The sequence below is a fragment of the Phaethon aethereus genome (assembly GCF_964289735.1).
Source record: "Phaethon aethereus genome assembly, chromosome: 14".
NCBI lineage: Eukaryota > Metazoa > Chordata > Aves > Phaethontiformes > Phaethontidae > Phaethon > Phaethon aethereus.
This window is the reverse complement of record NC_138590.1, coordinates 2,950,423-2,971,128: the sequence shown is the minus strand read 5'-3', so window position 1 is coordinate 2,971,128 and position 20,706 is coordinate 2,950,423. Positions and strand designations below refer to the sequence as shown.

General features: G+C 48.6%; 1 protein-coding gene across 2 annotated transcripts in view; it reads left to right on the top strand.

The window, feature by feature from the left end:
- Positions 1 to 20,706, top strand: part of FGF18 (fibroblast growth factor 18) — a 73,976-nt gene that overhangs the window by 20,587 nt on the left and 32,683 nt on the right. The window contains exons 3-4 of one of the 2 annotated variants that reach the window (XM_082006212.1): positions 1,489 to 1,626; positions 7,453 to 7,633. In XM_082006212.1, coding sequence (XP_081862338.1) covers positions 1,489 to 1,626; positions 7,453 to 7,633 — 319 coding nt within the window. The remainder of the gene's footprint in view (positions 1 to 1,488; positions 1,627 to 7,452; positions 7,634 to 20,706) is intronic. The other variant, XM_082006213.1, reaches the window with a different exon arrangement.

The following is a 20,706-nucleotide window of genomic DNA, read 5'->3' as shown; positions in this document are numbered from 1 at the left end:
TTCCAGAGAATCAAAACTGTCAAGAGCTTGTGGCGAGAGGCGGTGTCCTGCAGATACCCCTGCAGCTGAAGTGCACGGGGTTGGTTTGCTTTGGGTAGCACAGGCAGCAGGAACTGGTCCCACTGGGAAAGAGGTGCCTTTTGGTGCTGGGAGGTGACTCGGTCTTGGCCCCTTGGGCGCTGCTGCGCCACGGCACGCCGCCGGTGGCTGCGGTGGGGAGGATGGACGCTGGAGGGGTGGGCTCCTGAGCTGCTGTTGCTCACGGTGATTTTATTAACGATGTGACGTGGGGGCTGCAGCCAGTGGCCGGGTTCTGAAATCGGTGACAATGGTGGAGATGTGGCCGACGGGGGTGTTGGAGCCCATTTCAGAGAGCTGCGTTTAGCAACGCTCTCGTGCTGGGCTTTGCGCCGGCAGGCAGCGCTGGCCGGAGGCGCCTTCCTCTCCTCCGGTTGCACGCGAGTGCGGCTGGGGTTTTAAAAGTCATTAATCAAAGCTGAAACCCTGCTCTTCCCCAGGCTGAACTGTTGCCCAGGGTGGAACAAGTTTAAAATGTCACCATCTCTCAAATGGTGCGTTTTCAGAGTTCTGGCTAAGGCTCACTCCGTCATCAAAAGGAGAAATTTGGTTTTCTTGAAGGCGGCATCATCTTTCTCTAGAAAATGGCCAAATACTGACTGATGGGCCATAAAACATTAGTTTCCTCAAACTCTCTCAGGTTGCAGTTTTTTGGCACTCCCTCCTGCCTTCCTCGTGGTTTCATACCGGGCTCAGTAATGCCGTTGTCTGCCACCCGAGCGTCGGTGGACACGTTCTTTAGGGGAGCTGGATAGCACTGGTACCTGGCTTGGAAAGCTGGTGGGATCTCGGGGAGATGCCGGGGAGTTTGGCTGAGCAACAACCGTATTTCTCGGGGGCTGCATGTTTCCGGGAGAATGAAGGTCTGACGCTGCCTGAGGAGATTTAATGTATGGCCTCTCTGAATGCGGCAGGCAGCTCTCCGGGGAAAAGGAGGCCCCGCTTGCAGAGCAGCTTTTGGATCCAAGTATGTGTCACCTCGCTGAGCTGAATGTCCCTTCTTCCAAGCCCTGGAAACGTCTTCTCTTTGGGTCTTGTTTAACATTTCTGAAATCCAGAGGGATGGGCAGGCTCGACCCTCGCATCACCCCGTTGCCGTCTCCTTTCCAGCTCCATCCCTACATGCGCTTCACTTAGAGTGCATTAAACAAAGAGCAAACATCATTGAATTTCACATACTGCAGCAACTTGAAAGCGCTCAAGTCCAAGAAACGAGTGGCTCAATTTCAGAGCGTATCCGTGCAGGAGCGGGGAGAGCTCTGGGTTTCTCCCCGAGATGGGCCGATGTCTCCTGCGTGGGCCCGTGCCGAGGGAGAGCTCGGCACCTGTCCTCGGTGCGGGCAGGAGCTCCTCTGCGCCAAGGGCAGGCGCAGGAGGGGAGGTGGAGGTGGTCTGGTGCTTGGCTTTCCTCCTGGTGAAATGGAGGTTGGGAACAGAGCGGAGAAAGGGAGCAGCCTGCACGTATCACAAGGAGAAGCACAAGGGGGAAAAGTATTATTCAAGCTGAAGGACACTTTTGGTACAAGAATAAACAGGCGTAAACTGGATGTAAATATATGAAGTGGAAAATTAAGGCAGAGAATATTAGGGAAGTGTTTCTGAAACAGCCTTCTAAGGAAGCAAAGACAAAGGATGGTTCATAACTTGGTTGATGAACGGGCTATAGAGTGGTACAGCTCTCGTGGAGTGAGATCTTTTGGCATCTGGTTTTTAACTAGGACATTCGTGGTTGTCTGATGAAATATTTTTTCCCACCAAAAAAACCCCACCACAAAACCAAAAAGCATTCCAAGTGAAGTACTGTGTAAACGCCGTTGGTGGAGTCTTTTGTGGAGTCTCATGCCTGCATCGTTTTGAACGACTACCTCCATGGTGCACCGCGTTGCCCGTTCTCGCAGTGCATCCTGGAGGGTATGCAGTCATCATTCAAGGTGACAGCTCCCAAGACTGAGAGTGCAACTTAGCTTTTCGGATATTTACATTTCAAGGAAAAAATATTTTTTAGATACGGGTATGTGGATAGCAGGAAGAAACAAACACCAAAACAAAGGTCTAAGTGCCGTTATTTTGAAAAGCTTAGTTACATTTGTGCAGTTCTGACACTGTCAGGCCACAGCCTCTCTCCTGTTGGATGCACAGGATTCACTCCAAAGTGCTGGTTCCCTTTGCTCCAGGTTCCTGCTGCGCGTGGGAATATGGAGCCGCTTTGTGTTAGATGAATTTCTAAATGTGCTTCTAAGCCCAAAGAAGCAAATATGCTGAAGCAGTGCACATCCACTTCTGTCTTCCTTTGAACCAGGTTCTGTAGCCTGAAGGTAACAATATCCTGGCGATGGATTGACTTTGCAGTTAAGAGGAGGAAAAAGCAGCAGGTGAGGAGCGCATTGTGTTTCACTGTGTGTCGAGGGTGGCTGTCGTGGTGAGCTAACAAATCCTGCTGCAATTGGCATAGAGGAATTTTGCCAAAGTCATGGAAGCGAAGTGATTTGTTCCTTGCTTTTGTGGGCTTGAGAGAGATCCGTCTTGGACATCCTCTTGTTGACCTTATCAAGTTAACTTTCATGTGTTTAGAAGGTCATGGAGAAAATAATTAATATTAGGCTGATTTGATGGCTGAAACGTAGTAAGTATTTCCTGCTTATCAGATGGGGTTTGAAAGGACTTTGAATAGCTTGATGTGTTTATCTTTTGCAATCGGTATGGCCCTTAGCAAGAGGGATTTTGTATTCCTAATTCAGTTTGGGGAATGACATATGGTTTGCTCTCTGATGAGGCTTGGAGGCTCCATAGGATAAAAAGCAAAAAATCAGGAAATTCTGAAGTCCAGCTCCCAGCTAACTTGGCCACACTGGGGGCCTTGGACATCTCATGCTGTAACGCTTTATGACATGAACAATAACAGATTAAGGTCCCCTTTTACTGGAAAGCTCAAAATAGAAAATTCAAAGCGTGTAGAGGTTGATTGGATGGAAAGCCAAATGCCGTAAACATGGCTTGGCGCTGCAAGGGTTTCATTGGCCTTGGCGGGGCTGGGATCGCTTTCCATTCACAGCAAGGCTTCGGTGTTTGCAGAGATGTGGCACAAGCTTGTGTAGGACCAACGTCGCAGTGCTGCTGTCAGAGGCTTTTGCCATTCTTGAGCATTTCTTGCATTACTTAATGGTGAAACCTTAGGCTGCATCAGCAAAATGGTCTTTCCCTCACCCTCCACCTGGGATTTAACAAATGAGTCATTCTTTAAGCTGAAGGATTGTCGTAAAGCCATTTAAAATGAAATCCACTCTTTGTTTGAGAATCATTCAGCAAAAAAGCACTTGAAGATCTCCCCGTGTGGGCTGTCTGAAGACAGATGTCTCTTCTGGTTTCTGTGGCTGTTTGGAAAGGAGGTAGGACTAAATGCACCTACCTTGAATGACTGGGCAAGTACAAGAGAGAGGAGGGAGAGCTGCTTCTTTTCAGGGGTGAGTGAGGCATTTCTGATGCACCAGTTCCTTGAGGTGATGGTTGTTTTTAAAAGGAATGCTTTTTATTCCCTTGCATAAGCTCTGTATGACCAACTGTATTCTTAGCAAGTATTTGTAGCTGTATATTATCACTGAAATACGTGGTGATAAATAAGTAATAAATGGATGAGGAACTGGTTGAAAAGAAAAAGAGAGGAAGAACAAAAATGAAACCAAATTTGATGCTGTGTTTTAGTGACTGGGATTTTGCAGACTGTAAACCGTTGGCAAAGAATGAGAATGGAGTTATATGAAACCTGCTATCCTGAGATGCTGGACTTGCGCTGCATAGGCAGCGGCCCATACCGCTTGGATAGATTTGCAAAACAGAACACAGTACAACCCCAAATCCCACCAAAACGCTGGAGGAGATAAAGTAGTGCAGGAAATCCCTTTGCTGTCCCTAGAGAGTGTCCCATAGGGCGCGTTGCCGGTCAGGAGCTAGAAGGTGCAAGCAGCCATTCATTTCAGGGGCGACTCATGCTGAACTCTGGATCCAGAATCTGTAGGTTTGGCTACCTACAGCATGGGAGCGTGGATGATCAGATTGAAAGGCCAAAAAAAAAAAAAAAGTATGTGTGATGGTTTTATACGCAGTAATAACATATTAATAGTAAAATGAAAAAAAAAAAGAGAAAAAGAGATTTCCTTTTGCTTTGGTGAACAGAAGTGAAAGCCCCTAAGTTTTCAAGTGGGGCTGGGACTTAGAGATATTTTTGCGTTCGTTTTTGTGTGGTTGCGATTGTTACGGAAGTGTATTTGGGGGTGGATGGACTTGGTTTTAGGTGACCTTCTCGAGTGAGTGTTGGCGATCAGTTAGCGAAGGAGGCATATGTTACTAATTTTTTTGAGATTTATGAAAGAGAGTCTCTCTTATGCTATATACCAGTGGACTTTCTTATCTCAGTAAAGTTAGCTGCTTGAGGGAGTATACTCTTTAGGGCCGGGGTACTGTGGGAATGGATTTCAGCAATGATCAAATAGGTTTTATCTGATGAAATCGACACTGCATGAAATTTTATTTTAGAGTATTGATACTCTCTGCTGCGGGCCAGCTGCAGCCCAGGCTGGCACGGCTAATTCACCTTGGCCATGCTCCAGCGGAGCATCCTGTTTCAACAGAGCGGTTAAGCACGTGCATATCTTTAAACAGGCAGCTGAATCCTGGGGGTTTCACTGCTGCTCTGGACCATGGCTTCTCGACCAGGGGACAGGTCAGCTGCAAGGAGAACCTGTAGCACATGCCTCCTCCAGGCTTTCTTTCCCCAGGTTAGAGCTGGGCCTGTTACTGGAGAAGGGATGGAGTGATACACGCCGGGGCTGACTATTTCAGGGGTCGGTGTCCTCTGCTGATCCCCACGGCCGGCTACCGCTGGGCTTGGACAAGGCGTTGGGGTTGTGGGTGATGCTAGCCTTCTTGCCAAGGGAGGAGACCCTGGACTAGCTGGTCTTGGGCAGAATATCCGCTGGTGGGTTCGTGGCGTGTTCAGAGCTGATCGCAGCTCAGGATGCCTCCGTGGGTGCTCCAGGGTCCACCCGGGCACTGTGGCTATAGGTTGGGGCCTCGGCGTGGGTCTGAGTGCTCGAGAGACAATGGAAAGAGAGAATTCAAACATGTTTTGGAAAACAGATTGCCTTTTCTATTTCAAGATTCCAAGAAAGCAAAGCAACCTGCCCTTCCCCCAGCTTCAGATCCCACCTGTTTTGTTTTTTTTCCTAGAAAAATGTGAAATTCATTAACATGTGGTGAAAGCAATGTAACGACGTCATCTTGATTTAAAATCTGTTTTAAATCTTAAAATGATGGAGCCAGGATCTCAACTGCAAATATCCTCGCTTTTGTGGGTACGAGGCAGACTGTCAACGTTTACTCGGGCATCTCTGGTTTTAGTAGTTTAGCATCCTTTGCACCAATATCGTTTGAAATAAAAGCGAGAAGAGGTGGAGGAAGAAAAAAAAGAAATTAATATCATTCATTTCAAAAGCCAAGTCCTGCTTGCTGTGCTCAGACGTAGCTGCGGTGCCGGGGGAGAGGGGAGTGAGCAGAGCCTGGCTTGGTGACGGCCACCAGCTCCGTCAGCATCCCGTGGTGCCCTCCTGGCAGGTGCCATGGCTCCTTCTCCTCTCGCATCCTCACCTGGGGGTCACGGCTTCTTGGCGCGCTTGTTTCTGAGAGTGGGAAATTTTGCGGCGATTCACTGCATAATTCTTGTCTGTCACCTCTTGTCGTCACCTGGAATGACCGTTTAGCCTCAGCGTCGCCCTGAATCTCCTTTTGCTCAGCCCCTGCGTTCAGCTCCTGCAGTCTCCTCCTGACTTCTGACAGTAAAATAAGAGAGTTAAATCGCTTTCTCTCCCAGGACTGGGGACTCAAATAGCGTAATCCCAGCCTTCAATAAGGGCAGCGACGGCGATCCGGCAGCATCCCTGTGAACCTCCTTGCTGTTGCCACTGTGTTGAATAGAATGTTTTTGTTTGGGTTGCTTAGTGAAGGTCTGGTGCTAAGCAGCACTGCCTGCCCAGAGTTTTCCTCCTGCTGCTGATCTGTGTGTCTACGCGATAATTGGAAGTGCTAAAAAGTTCTTGTGAGGTTTTGACTTTCAGGGAGCATTTGGCTTCGAAATATTTGCTGGTATGAGATGACATACGCAGGAGGCTGAAGTGGGGCCGTTTTGCCTGTTGTGGCCACTTGCTCTTACGTGTTTTAGCCTGGGGTGGACCTGAATGAGGATTTATCGTCCCTTTTTCATTTGCATTGCTGTCCCCACACCAATATATCAGAACACTGCAGGCTAGGAAGACAAGCGTGCCATAGAGGGAATGTGTTAGGAGGAGAAGCAGCAACCCTGCTAGAAGTAGACGTCGTTCCTCTGCCAGTCCCAAACTTAGGCATCATTAAATTCCCATGTGAGTCTTATTTTGTGGTGGGTTTTGTCTCTTGCACGCAAGTGGTACACAGCATTAGAGCTCTCCAACAGCGAGTAGACTTTCAACGATCTTTCTCTTGGTCAAACTAAAAATTGCCTATTGTGCTGTGGTTTCATGTGCGTGCCACGTTTTTAAGGCTGTAGTGAACTAAGATTAATTTAATCCGTTGGCCAGAAAAAGCACATGAAGTGGCTCGAATGACCAGACCCCTGCTGATAATGGCCTTGCGGTTGGACGTGCTGGCTTGGCTCTCGCTGGTCCTCGCGATCTCTCCCCAAGCTGTGGCCCTGTTGTGGCGAACAGAGATGCATCCATAGGCAGTCACCAGTGAGCTGGCTTCACTGAAAAGCAGAGCTGGCAAAAAAGTTAGGCTGAAGAGTGCCTGTGTACAAACGACACTTTTATCATGGTAGATTTTATGCCTGTGTGAAGCTGGAGGCCAGTCTGCTAATGTCAGCATAAATATTTTTTTCCCTTGACTTCTTCCCTGCCGTTAATCCGGGGAGTCAATGCCGCCTCTGAAGGTGAAGCATGAATTCTCGGAAATGGAGTTGTCCATCCCCTGTCTCCCATACGTGTCCGCGTAACCTGGTAGAGGCTGTGCATATGCAAGAGAGAGCCTAATTTACGGCCAGCATGGCTGACTGGGATTAAATCAAAGCGGGACGGAGCAGAAGTTTTTACTCAAAAAAAAAACCAAAACAACCCACAGTTTGATTGTAAAAACCCAGGTCTGGTTTACTGTCGAGAGCCAGCTTGGGCTAGAATTACATGTTGAGTGCCTGATACCGCGGCCGCAGCTGTCAAGCGAAGGGCAGCCAAATCCGAGTCCTCCTGCGCCACGTGCCCGTTGGCAGGTTGGTGCGCAGTCTTTCTGTCCAAGATGCTTGTTTTGTTTCATGGTCTGTTCTGTTCTCTCTCCCTCCTCCCCGTCGGCTCTCAGATGTTTGCTGCCGAGGAGAATGTAGATTTTCGGATACACGTGGAGAACCAGACGCGAGCGAGGGACGACGTGAGCCGGAAGCAGCTTCGGCTCTATCAGCTCTACAGCAGGACAAGCGGGAAACACATCCAAGTGCTTGGCAGGAGGATCAGTGCCAAAGGAGAAGATGGAGATAAGTATGGTAAGAATATTTACTGGGATCCCCCAGACTCTGGTTCAAGAACTTTAATCCTGCATGTTGGGATGAGAGCCTCTTGGGAGAAAAATGAGAAGAGCAATAAAACCCAGAGGACAAAAGGGAAAAAAAACCTTTCCGGATTAAGAATGTGGGATTTGTTGCCTTGGAGCAGGCTGTCAGCCCAGCTCCCAGCTGCAGGCAGTTCCCACAGTAGCGTCATGTCCCAATTTATTAATGTGTGATGGTGCTTGAAGCGAAAAATCTTTTTCTGCCCAACAGATGAGCTCACGGTGTGTCTACTGTAATTTGGACACGATTGCCAGGCTGGTGATTGGGGATGTTCTTTCCCTAGGATCTCTGGACTGAAGTTTGGGTGAATCCAGTGCTTCAGTGATTGCCAGTGAAGATGCCAAGCTTTCCTCTTGCATCTTTTGGGGGGAGGGGGGGATATTTGGTGCTGAAATTGAGCAGGCTTTGGAGCTTTAAGACTACCCCAGAGCTTAAGTTGAATCTCAGGGCGTGTGGATCCTGCAGGAATTAAAATAATTGAACTTTCCCTGGACGAGCAGTGTGTTCAACTATTCTCATAATGATTTGTACACAAGCAACATGCTAGAAATGCTGCTGGCTGGCTGAATTATGAAAAAACTCTGTAATCCTGATACATTTTGAGGTGGTTGCGGCAGAGAGACTTGTGCTCAGGTTGGTTGCTGGAAGGGTTTTAGGGCTGTTCAAAGAACTGGTCCTTTTTCTCTTAGGCATGTACAGCCCTGTGCATTCATGCATTGCTGCAGAGGTATGTGCACATGTTGGCCAGCATGCACGTCCACATAGGGTTGACTTGACGGGCAGCATTGGTGAGATGGAGGTGGGCTACCACAATGGCGGGTCAAAATCTGGGAACGGTTGTTGCCTCGAGGAGCTTCAGGCAGGGTGAGGTACACGCCGTGCCTAGCGCAGAGGGCGCTACTGCCGCTGCCGGCGCGGGCGGAGGAGCAGGGTGAGCTGTGCCGCGGGAGGTGACAGCTAGACGGCACCTGGCTGGTGTGAAATGACCCCCCCCCCCCCGGCTGTTGCGTAGAGTCTCCCAATCTCTCCCTGCCCCGAGGTTTTCATCAACCTTGTCCTTTGTCATTCCCCAATTTCCAGATAAAACAGGAGTGGAAAGTGCCACTTGGCTGCTAATTATTGTGTCATTTTGTTGCATTCATCCTCCGAAGGTTTGATATGTAAACTAGTCGCTGCGTGCTCGCCGCTGGCTTCCCGGGGAACGCTCTTGCCCACGGTGGCTGTCAGGTAACGTGATGTAGTTTTCCTCCCCATAAAAGAAGGCGGCATTTACAGTGGGGTGCAGCAGGGAAGTGTGCCCGTGAGCAGCTGACAAGTGCTAATTTATGTGTCAAAGCCCATCTTGTCCCCTTCATGCATATGCAATCGTGCCTGCATGACAAACGCTCGCGCAGGAGCGCGCTCCTGACCGGTGGTGATGCCGCACGATTACAGAGCCTGAGGTTTCCCAGCGGGCGAGCACGCTGGTGCCCGCCTTGCTGCTGGCCACCGAACCCTTGCTGCTCCTGCTTGCCAGTGTCCTTCTTGCAACCCGGCGCACTCTGGCCGTGGAGGCCATTTGCCGGCGCCCCTGCCCACTCCCTCCCTGGCGCCTCCTAATAAAACTCCTCGATGCATCAAGCTGCAGAGGCTTCCCCCGCCCAGCCGTGCGGGAAGGGTATGGAAATCTGTTCAGCACCTTGCTTGGCACAGGAGCACTTAGAGCATGGTAATCGGGGAGACAGCGAGGTGGGGCACGGAGGTCCGGGCTGTGACCACGCATTGCTCCTAGCTGTGATAATGAAGGGGGGAGAGATGTCAGAGTTACTGAAGTGAGAACCATCTGTGTTACAGCCCAAACTGGATACAAAGGCAATCACACAGGATTCATTATGTGCTGGGAACCCCTTCCCCCGAGGCATTATTACGGAGTAACCTTTGATCAAGACCAGAGAGAGGCTTAAACCAGGTCTGGGCATCCCGACAGTTGCGAACTTTTGTTCCGCATCTCCCTCGTGCTGGTCGGATCTGCCTCTGAAGGAGGACACCTTGCCCCTCGTGCAGCAGATGGCTGGTTTTCCTCCTGCCCTTTCTCTCTTCTTGCCTCTTCTGCCGCCTCTACGCTGGCACGGTGAGTCAGAGCCAGGCTGAGTGCCGGGGAGCGCCCGGCTCTTTTCTCGGCTGTGTCGCCCTCGCAGGTGGTGTGCTCTCCCGCAGCTTCTCCGCTGTCTTTGCCCTGTCCCCGCTGACAGGGCAGATGATGGTGGAGGTGACGTGGGTCGATGGCCTAAGGACGACAGCCCGGGGAAAGCTTTGGGAGGACGAGCGAGAGCCAATGTCTGAGGAAAGGCAAGGGATATGGCAAAAGGTGGAGGTGACGTGGGTCGATGGCCTAAGGACGACAGCCCGGGGAAAGCTTTGGGAGGACGAGCGAGAGCCAATGTCTGAGGAAAGGCAAGGGATATGGCAAAAGGTGGAGGTGAAACGTGCGCCGGCTCCAGCCCGGAGTTATCCCAACACCCCAGTCCCGTGAAGGGAAGGTAACACGAGGCGAGGGCAACGCCGACTCGGCCTTAATGCAGGAAGCTCTGTCGAGCCGCCTCTCTGGCTACGGTCCACAGTGCTCATCACCAGCAATTAGCACTAGCCCGTTTTAAGGATGGAGGAGCTAATAATATTTTAGCACCTCCTTCCCCTCTCCTCACACACGTTCACAACTGGTTAAAGAACAGAGCGTCCAAGTGAAGAGATGCTTTTTTTTTTCTTCTTTTTTTTTTTCCTCCTTTTTTGTACATAGACAGCTTCCAAATGGCTGGCGTGGGAGGGTTGTCCTGCCTTTGAAGGGAGGTTAGTTTTATTGCAAGGTTTTATTGACTTCTGTAAAACTCCTCACCTCTCGGTTGAAGGGAATGCCCAGGAAAGCGGGGAAGTGGCAAATCTCAGGCATTGAATCGCTCCTTTCCAGGCGGCCATCACGAGTACAGCAAAATCACCAGCCAGCCCTGGCTTGGGGAGAGAGGCTACCGCAGGGCTGGGGAAATCCAGCCGGAGGAAGCCCCCTTGAATGTTTTATCCAGGTCTGCCAATGCCACGTGCAAGGAAAAACGCATGCTCTGCAATGCATAGTTCTGCTGGCATAATAATTCTGGTATGTAGTTTTTGGTTTATGCGTTCTTCGCGGCCAAGTTCTGGCCCCGTGTGTCGAATTATTAAATGGCAAATTAAGTCAGTTAATAGAATTAATTGAGTCGATGTAATCCTTTTAATCAGATGGATTTGATCCCTTCTCAGATGAATTAGAATTCATTAACAGATAAGTCAATTATTGGACTAAATTAAATCTAATAATAATAATGCTTGCTGCTCACAGCAACACTAATTAATCTAAATACACTTACCTATCTCCCAAGGTTGGTTTTTTTTTTAAGGCTTAATTGATGTTCCTAAAGTGCTCTGAGATCTTTAGATAACAGTCGATCTATGTGAGCAAAATATTATCTCTTAACAGAGTATAAACTAATTAAAAGACTGATCTATTTACAGATTGCATTTTTACTTTAATCTCTTCAACCTATTCAGAAGGAGTTTGCACTGGCCCAGAAAAACAATATTCCTGTTATAAGCTTATTATTACTTTACAGGTTCCTAAGTGGTCCTTTCATTCAGAAAATGAAAGGGGGAAGGAGAAAAAACAACCATTAAAGTGCTGACAAAAAAAAGAAAAGGACCTGGAACTTTTATATTCTACCTCCGATAAATGGTACAGATAGGGAAGAGAGGGATCAGTGACCTGAAACCTTAGATCCCTTCATTTATTTTCATTTCACAAAAGGCAGAAGACATTCTATCCTGCTTGTTCACGATCTTTGTATCCGGCGCAGTTGGAGAGACTGAGCTCTCTCGGTCGGGTGAAGGCATTTTTTGCCTCATTTGTATTTCACAGCCGTGTGATTTTTTGTTTTGTTTTGTTTTGTTTGTTTATTTGAATTTGTCCCTGGCTACTGCTGTCCTGCGGGGCGATGAGAAGCGATAGCCATCAGGAGAGAGGCGAGGGGGACGCGAGGGGTCTGGGGGCTCGCCCTCTCTGTGGAGGTGACTTTTATTTGTGGTGGGCGCTTGGGTGTCCTGAAGGCTGGGCTGCAGTATGTGTGGGTAGGTAATTGGTCAGCGTGGTCCGGGTTATCAGCCGCCGGTATTTCGTCCGTTGACTTAGTCCATCACAGTTCTAAAAAGCCTTGAGTCCCCTAGAAGGTTATAAACCATCTGTCTTTTAGACCTTCTAGTTTATGAACCTAGTTTATAGCATGGGAGGCTTTGTTTGAGGACATCCCACAGCACACGGATATGACCTGGTCTTCTTCTCAGCATCCCGTCGCTGCCAGCACTTTCGGCTGCCCGGAGGGATGGACCCTGAGCCGGCAAAGTCCTCTTGAAGACTTCCCCTGAGTTCAGCGGGTTTTAGCTCAGGACTTGAGAGGTGCTCCCGAGAGGTTTGCTGGCGGGGCACCGACAAATCCGGGGCCAGGCCGACCAAGGAGCGAAGCAAATTCAAGAGGTGATGTGCGTGCGTGGTGCCAGGCATCACCTCCACAAGTCATGGACCTTCCTGGTGCAGAGCGTTGCGCCCCGTACAGACGTGCTTTTTTTGAGTGGGCAGATCTGTAGCGTCTAGGGTTGCAACTGGTGACTGCAAGCGTACGGGGGGAAGAGAAGAGCTCGGGGAGACGGGTGACTCCTTCCTGGGGCCACCTCGGCCTGGGTGATGTGCTCCGCAGCTTTTGCAGACCTGCCTTCTGTTCTAGCTGGAGCTTCCCAGAGATGCCAGTGGACAAGCCCATGGAGAGCACGTTACAGCTGTCTAGACATCAGCCACACTCCATCCCGCCAGAGATTTCATTTGCGGTAGAAGTGGGCTCTGTTCCATGAGGAGGTGTAATATGTGTGGAAAATATTATTATAGCAAAATAGCCTCCTTTAATTGACTCTCAATTTTGCAGGATTCCTTCCTAGGTTTGGGTAATCCTGTGCTCTCCAGAATTAATGAGCTGACATAGCACTTCTTCGGGTTTGGCAGCCTGACAGCTAATTTAGAACTCCCTAAACTCATTTCACTAATGACTCCCATTTGTTCTATCTCAAAGCCTGGAAACAAATGCAAAATACCAGTGCCATTGTCCCATCTTTAGCAAGTCATTCTTTCCCCTCAGTATTTCTGGCACCTTAACAGCAAGCTGCCTTGGGAAACCTGATTAACCCTTTCCGTTCCTCAAGCAGTTAAAATCAATTTTGATCCCCCTCCTGGGAAGACCGGGAAGAAAAAACTAAACTCATTGTGGCTGGAAGCCGCAGAATTAACCTGCAAGAAAGACGTGAGATGTAGCCCAGGTAGCCATTGGGGCTAGTTAAATATAGCTGTATTTCCACAGGCTGGACATTCAGAAACCTGCTTTTCTTCCCAGGAGCCAGGTACGTGCAGAGGGGCTGTCCGTCCCGGTGCGGCTCAGGCCGATACCCGGCGTGAACCGTGATTTCCTTTGTAATTTATTCCTCTGAACCATCAGGATGGCTGTTTCCTATTTAAACGACGTATCGCTGCCTCCAGTCTCTTCCCATTACAGTTTTGACATGACAACAAGACAAATAATTTTTTTAAAAGACCTTTTATCTTCTAAACCATTTATTTTCACTTACTTAGCCCGGGGGCAGAGCTGACCTCGGCGTAGGGGATGATCATTCACCATGGCAGCTGTACAGTCATATGGGTCCTGGGGACTGGCCTGCGCCGGAGAAGCCTTCGCTGTCCAGCTGCTGTGTTGTGGCTCTGGTTTTGGGTTTGGTTTTGGTTTTTTTTTCCTTTCTTGCCCAACATCCCCTGATAGCTTTATTTTTTTTTTTTTTTTTCCCTTAAAATGTCTCCCTTTCTCATCTGCAGTGGGGCAGTGGCGAAGTTTTCCTTTGACAGCAGGCGCGGGGATGAAGCGGAGCGCTGCGGCCAGCTCGCTGCTTCGTCGAACCGCGCACGGGGCAGCCGGAGCCGGCGCGGGAGCTCGCGGGCTGCGGCAGGCAGCGAGGAGCCTCGGCTGCCCTCACCTTCCGTTCGTCAGCCGTTTGAAACGCACTGGAAGCACCTTATGCGAACCGCCTGCACATTTAAGACATTTTTCTTTTTTCTTCTGCCATATTCTGTGCCTGTGCCAGGGTAGGGGAAAGCTCCCCTTAGGCGGGATGAGAAGTTTGGGAAGAAAAATCCAAGCCTTTTGCTTTTTCATTCATGACAAACCTATTTCAAACGCTGTATTTATTGCCAATTTCCTTGCTTTTGGTTTTGATAGCTGCTACCCCGAACTCCCACTGTGGCCAGCTTCACACCTGAAGTTCAGCTCTTCCTGCAGTGGTCCCCGTTTTGTACCTGTAGCAACAGCAGAAGCCGTTGTTTCTTTTTCCTCTGACACTACAGTAATTTTTAATTTCCCTACTTCTGGCCTTGAGATAGCTTAAAGAGCCTTGACTTTCATGGGGAAAAAAAATCACCTTTTAGCTCTGTGTCCAAACTTCAAGTCCCCGTAATCACTGCTGAGGGGTTGGAAAACATAGGCCTGTCTGTTGTCAGTAAATATTAGGGACCCGGAAATAACGAGAAGTAATTTAGAGGTCTGATGATAATTTGTCATTTTTAATTTCTGTGTGGAGTGGCAAGTGAACTATAAAGTGAAAAATCTTTATTTTCATGCAAGTCATAAAAGGGTTTTTGTTAACAGTTTGTGTGTGTATATAATTCTGTGCTGTGATTTAAGCGTTCCCATTAGAAATGCAGAATAGGAAATAGGATCCCATCTGTGAGCAATTTAAGAGGAAGTGAGACAATGGAGTTGATTGCTGCTTCAGTTTAGATAATCAATACAAATATTATTAGTATAGTGATTTATCTTCTGAGACACTTTATGAAAATGTGAACGCCAGGCCCTGAAAACAGGTCAATATGGTATTAGCTGTTCCTGCCTTGCTGTGACTACGCTATTTTCCCATGTAGCTCAAAGAGCTGCTTTACTAAATGTTCTTCCCTGGCTGTGATGAAATAACACAGAAATGAAGTTAGGGCTTCCCTTTCTCCTCCGTGACTCTGAAAACGCACTGTGCATATTAGCACAAAGGTGACTTTTATCTGAAATTTGTACCTGGGGACTGCCGGGTGGATACTGGGAGATGATCTTTAAGGTCCCTTCCAACCCAAACCATTCTATAATTCTATGATGAAGTTCTGGAAGAAATTTTCAGAATTTTAAATATATTTCTAGGCCATGAGTGATTCCGTGCACAAATGCTGAGAGAGCTCCTTTGAGTTTATCACTGTTGTTTTATGTTAGTGTCTGTTATCAAGCCTTGTGTTGTGGTATCTGAGGTTTTCCCATATCTAAGCATTCAGCCAGTCATGAATTCGAGTCAGTTCTTGGGATGCAATTAAAAATACCCTGCTAATAGGCTAATCTGCATTTCTGAAAGGGTTTTTACATGGCTTTTACTTTGGAGAGTGGGAAGGAAAACATTGTCAATAAATTGTCTTGTAAGTTTTGGCTTTGGCGTACATTACCATGCACGTTGTCAAGTGGCCACTGGGATTTGTCCTTCATAAGAAACATTTGGAAGAAACAAAAAACGTCAATAACCCCGTTAAGACCATGCCTAATTAAAGACAGGATAGGAAAATCGAAAGCTGGCGTGTAAAGAGCACACTTCAGCTTGTAGGTAACATGGAATCTCACTAGGTTGCCGTTTGAGAGACCTGAAGTCAGTAGCTTGCTTTGCTGGAGACTTAAGGTTTGGTGGCATTAGCCAAGTCTCTCCACTTTGCCCAGGTTAGGTGGTGGGACACTGAGGCTGGGCCCTGTGGACCATGGAGAGAGAAGGACCTTTGCTCCTTGTGTATAATGAGGCGGCACAAATTTCATCCTCAATCTTCTCGTGTGTCCTTCTATCATCTCCAAAACAAGGGTTGCGCCATTCCCGTACCTCATAGGTGTGCCATCAGGATAAAAGCCTTGCAAATGGAGGGATGCTAAAGAGACAGTGGTAATGGAGACCACATCGGTAGCCTGGTGAGAAGGAATCATTTGGTGGTTTTAGATGCAGTGAGACCGTTCCTGTTTTCAAGTTGGGGTTTCCTCAAGAAAGGTGTTAAACTTCATAAAAAAATAAGGCATTTTAATGCTCGGATTTCACCTCAGCTCTTTTAAAAACCAGATAGTCAGGAGTTTCTGCAGCTGCGAGGTGGAGCACAGCAAACATTAACAACGCCAGTAGCATTGCGTGGCCATCTGGAAGACGAGGGAAGAGCTCAGTCCGCTACAAAACTGCAGTGAGCCTCAGGCTCGGCGGAAAGGTGAAAAATAATGAAGCTCCGAAGAGGAGAAATTGCTGATGCATGACGCTTGGAAATTTGGAAGAGTCCAAAAAGGGAGCTGAAAATACCCCCCAAAAATGACTATCTGTGGCTTGAACGAAATAGTGTCCGATCAGCATTCAGAAACCGCTGAATTCAGGCCGTTCCAATACTGGCATTTTCCAGCCTGCCTGCCAGTCGGATGCAGAGGAGAACACGTGTAGAGTGTCTGCGGTCTCAGCGCTCACAAGACGGGGAAGGCGAGCTGGAAGTAAAGGGAGTGGGAAGGCGCAGTAAAAAAACCCTATTTTTTTCTTACTCTGAGGAAGAGAGGGGATGTCGGGGTTGGAGGGAGATGGTCGCATGGCTGCGCTCTATGAGCATCCCTTTTAATGAGCTGTGCCAGCAATAAATAGCGCACTCTTTGGTCCCTGATGAATTTTAAGTATTTTCTGGATGCCCGTAACAGACAATTCATGCTTCTGTGGTGACGCAGGAGCAGAGACCTTCTTAATGTCTCCTGAACTTTGTGTCCATGACTTCTGCTGTAGTCGTTTTGGGGATGTGCCTGTCCTTTGCTGATGCTGCCTGGAGTGGTTGAGCTTATCACTGGGTAGTGCTTAGATTTATTTCGCCCTCGTCTCTGAGAGCTGAAATGAAGTGCCTAAAAGGCCTTCTCCTCCTCTGCATTCGCAGCTGCCAGCAAGAGCGCCTTTCTTCCCAAAGCAATAAGAAAAAAATCCTGCCATCTGCTGTGACCCTGCCTTCTTCTAGCTGCAACGAGTTTTGGGTCTTCTCCAACAAGCAGTTTCCCAGCGATCACAACTGGATGGCAGCTGTGCTGGCTGGAAGGATCTGGCCCCAGGTAGCACTATGGAGGCGAGTCCTTGTTCTCTGACGCTGCTCGGCTGCTTCTGTTCCTCATCCAAGATCTAGGCTGGTGGGACTGAGGAGGAGCAGATGTTGTGCCTGAGCGGCACGATGGTGACGCAAGCCATTGGCGTTTGAGCGTATGGTAGGCGACATACGCTTGGGATCCTGGCTTCAAGTTGGCACGGCTGGTATGGTTTGGTTTATACCTGATGTTCTCAAGTGCTTTTGGAAGGACAAGCAAGAGAGGAAACGGGTGGTCGGATGTGAGAGGGGAAGCTCTGGCAGCAGGGGACATCACCCGCAGCCGCTGGAGGCGGTGAAGACGTCAGTGTGGAGAAGCAGCAGGGAAGGGCTAAGAATAGGATGGCGTCTAAAAACCCGATAAATCTAAAAAATAATGTCTAAATGGCCTCAAGGCTTGGCCAGGGGCGGTCATGAGGCTCACGGTGTGTCCATGCCTGCCCTGTGGTATGGGTGTGACACAAACCCGCTGTTACTGCTCTGGCAGATTCCTGCAGGGGTGGGTGCTGAAGCAGCCGGAGGGGTGCTTTGGATTCCTAGTTTCAAATCGTGCATTGTGTCGAGGCAGAGGGTGAGCTCTGCAGCTGCTGAAAGCTGGTCTTGTCCTGTTGGGATGAGTGATGTTGTCCCAGGTTCGAGCAGCGAAGGAGCTTGCTTAGAGGTAACTTCAGTATAAATCCCAAGTAACGTTTCTGCTGGTTGCGTGGAGGGATCGCGGGGCTGGATCTCTGTTACAGCGGAGGCCTGATTATCCTCTTTCCTACGCTTATGAAACTCCACCGACCTCAGCAGAGCCGTTCCTGGAGCTCCTGCGTGAGACTGAAAGGAGATTAAGTGCCCAGCAGTGCCTCCCGTTCCTCCTGCGTCTTGCACCTTTGTTAAGACCTTGCATTTCAAACCATTTTAGCCCGTGGGAGGCAAATCAAAGCTGTTAGGCTTTAGCCGGTGACAATGGTAGGGTGCTGGGTGGTGTGCCCAGCCCCTGCCTTTGTGCAACATTTGCTCAGCGGTGATTCTTGCTTTTATTTCGTTTGCTTCTGCATCTGCATTTGTAACGGGTTTTTTTCAAGTTAAGTTTCTGACTGGTGACTCATTAGGAGTAAATAGGCAAAAGGATATTGACTTTACACCTACTAATTTGGGGGTGCTAACAAGCAAACAAGTAAGAGCTGTGTAGTCACCGGGTAAATTGTTCCACCTGGGAGGACTTGGAGAAGGGGAGATAAAAAGCATTGGAAAGAAACTGCGCTTTTGTTTCTAGCTACCAGCCATGGTTGTTCTTGCAGCCATAATGTTCACCCAAACATTTGACGGTTGCTGTTGCTGTAACCTGTTTTGAGCTTTGCCAGGATTTTCTAGCGCCGGAACTATTAGACCTGTGTGGGCACGAGAAGAAGCTAAGATCCTAATTAGAAGATGCTAAATGTGTGTGCTCAGAAATGAGGCGCCCTTTACGGCGGCTGGTGGAACAAACCCTTCTTCCTACGGCATATGGGAGCGTGGGGTGGCAGATGAGTCAGGATGCGCGTCGCTGAGGGTGCTGGCATGCTGCGCGGGTGCTGCGCTCGGAAGGGGAGTTAGAGACATATAGTAGCTTTAATACAGCTAGTACAGGTCCCGACAGCAGCAAACAGCGGCGGTGCAGGGTGTCCGTTAGGTTAACGTGAATCGGTGTGGCTCCGTGGATCCTGGCTGCAGGGATGGCACAGGCTCATGGTCGTGGCCGTGGGCGTCTCACGGTCTGTTCTTGGTTTCAGTGGTGCTGGGGCCCAAGTCAGCTGCAGGCATGTCTGTCCTTTCCAGCCACATCTCTGACGCGGGGAGCACGCATCCTTAGGTATGCTTAAATCAAGACAAGTATGTCGGCTTTCTCGGGAAGAGCAACCTGCTGCAGGGGAGCTGGAGCATAGCTAAGGAGTGACGCTCTCTAGCCCTGATGGTCCTGCTCTGAGCAGAGGCTTGAGCTGGGTGACCTCTGGAGAGCCTTATTTTGTGGTTTGCCTTTCAGCACTGATTGTCAGAACAGAACTGGCAGATAAAGTCATCAACGATCTGTTGCTTTGAGGGCAGTGGTTCTCCTTTGGATGCATTCAGCAGGACCCTTAGGAAGTGTCTTTTCATGGTTTGTCCCTCCTCTTTTATCCTTGTGATTTTTGTACTGAGATTTTTAAGAATTTATACTATTTCAAAAATTTGATGTAGGCAAAGTTTTCCATTCTACTACTTCAGTGCTCCTGCCCTTTCCCTCAGCTTGGGGTGACCCACTTACATTTGTAAAGATGATACCAGCTGCACAAGGGTAGATAAACTGTAGTTTATCTTAAAAGATGTGTGCTGTGGAGTGGAGAGGCACACTTCGTACCAGTGCGATAACCAGTTATCATCTCGCTTCTTTTCTTGGATATGACTCGGGTTTACTGTGTACCTTGAATGGAAGGAAGGAGTCCCCAGTCCTGCCGTATCCCTTGTCAGGCTCCTGTCACTGGCTCCTGCTCTGCCGCTGGGACTTCCAGCCTCAGTCCTCCTCCTCCTTGGTGCCTGACCTGGCTGTAGCCAATATCTGTCTCTCAGCAGGAGGAATCTGAGGAAACGCAGCAAGCTTCAGTTCCTGGGGCTAAATTGTTGTGCTCTGTAACAGCAAACTGTGTTGAACTAATTGACAACCAGCTTTTAAACGTACCTCGATCAAGCAAATACATTGATTTATTTTTTCCTCTCTTACTGAGTGTTAAGCGGCTTCCAGCTTGGTTTCCTCCCCAAGAGCTGGATAACTCATCTATTGTGTAGTAAAACTGATGGGCAGTTTTGACCTGTCTACAATCCTTTCGGTATGTTGAGGGAGGAAGGAGTTTCTTATACTTGTATGAATGTTTGACCACTTAAAAAAGGCAAAACAAAAAAAGCCCAACCCAAAACCACACACACCAACAAAAGGTGATCCATTTTCACTGGATGTCTTGGAAAGAAGCTTAGTTTAGAGACAGACTGGAGAGAAAGGCTATTGATTTTGTTTGACCTCCAAACAGACTGCGGTCAGTATATTTTCCCTGTTGGAAGCGGTTCAGGGCTCTGAATTTCCATGTCAGCGTTTGTATTCTGAAGTGCACTGGAGCTTTTGCTGCTGGTTCAACAAACAGCAAGCTGTAGGGAAAGGTAATGCTGGTATATATGTATTTTCCTCTGGATCTGCCCTTCCTTTTTTTTTTCTTTCCTGTATAACTCAGTCGTGTTGCTGGTTAAGCGTTTACAAGTCCTTCTCACTGAACCACATGCAGGTTAGCAGCTTAAGCTGGGACCACCAGCAACGGTTTTGTAATCCTGGTCTTGCCTTTTCCAGTGCTGAGCCAGGTCCTTTCCCAGCCTCTTGTCTGCACCAGCACCCATTGCCGTACCTGGCACGAGGAGAGAGACAGGTGCCTTCCTTATTACTGAACACAGTAATAAACCCTCTAAAAAATACCATCCCCTCTTCTACCCTGATTATCCTCAGCCTTTGCGTAGGAAAGCCTTCCTGGTTTGCACTTAGTCTCCTGCAGTGAAACAGAATATTCTGTTTGGTGACTCTTGTAGTACTCCTGAACGCTCTGCTCGGTACAGGTTTGCATCTACAGTTTTAGAGATGTTCCTGTCAAATGGCTTATGACAACTGGTGTGGCCTTTCTCTGGCAATCACCTATCAAAAGGTGGCTTCAGGGAATGGAAATACCTGTAGGGTATGTTGATTGCCAAGTTTCTAAATGAACTTCTCGGAGCTCTC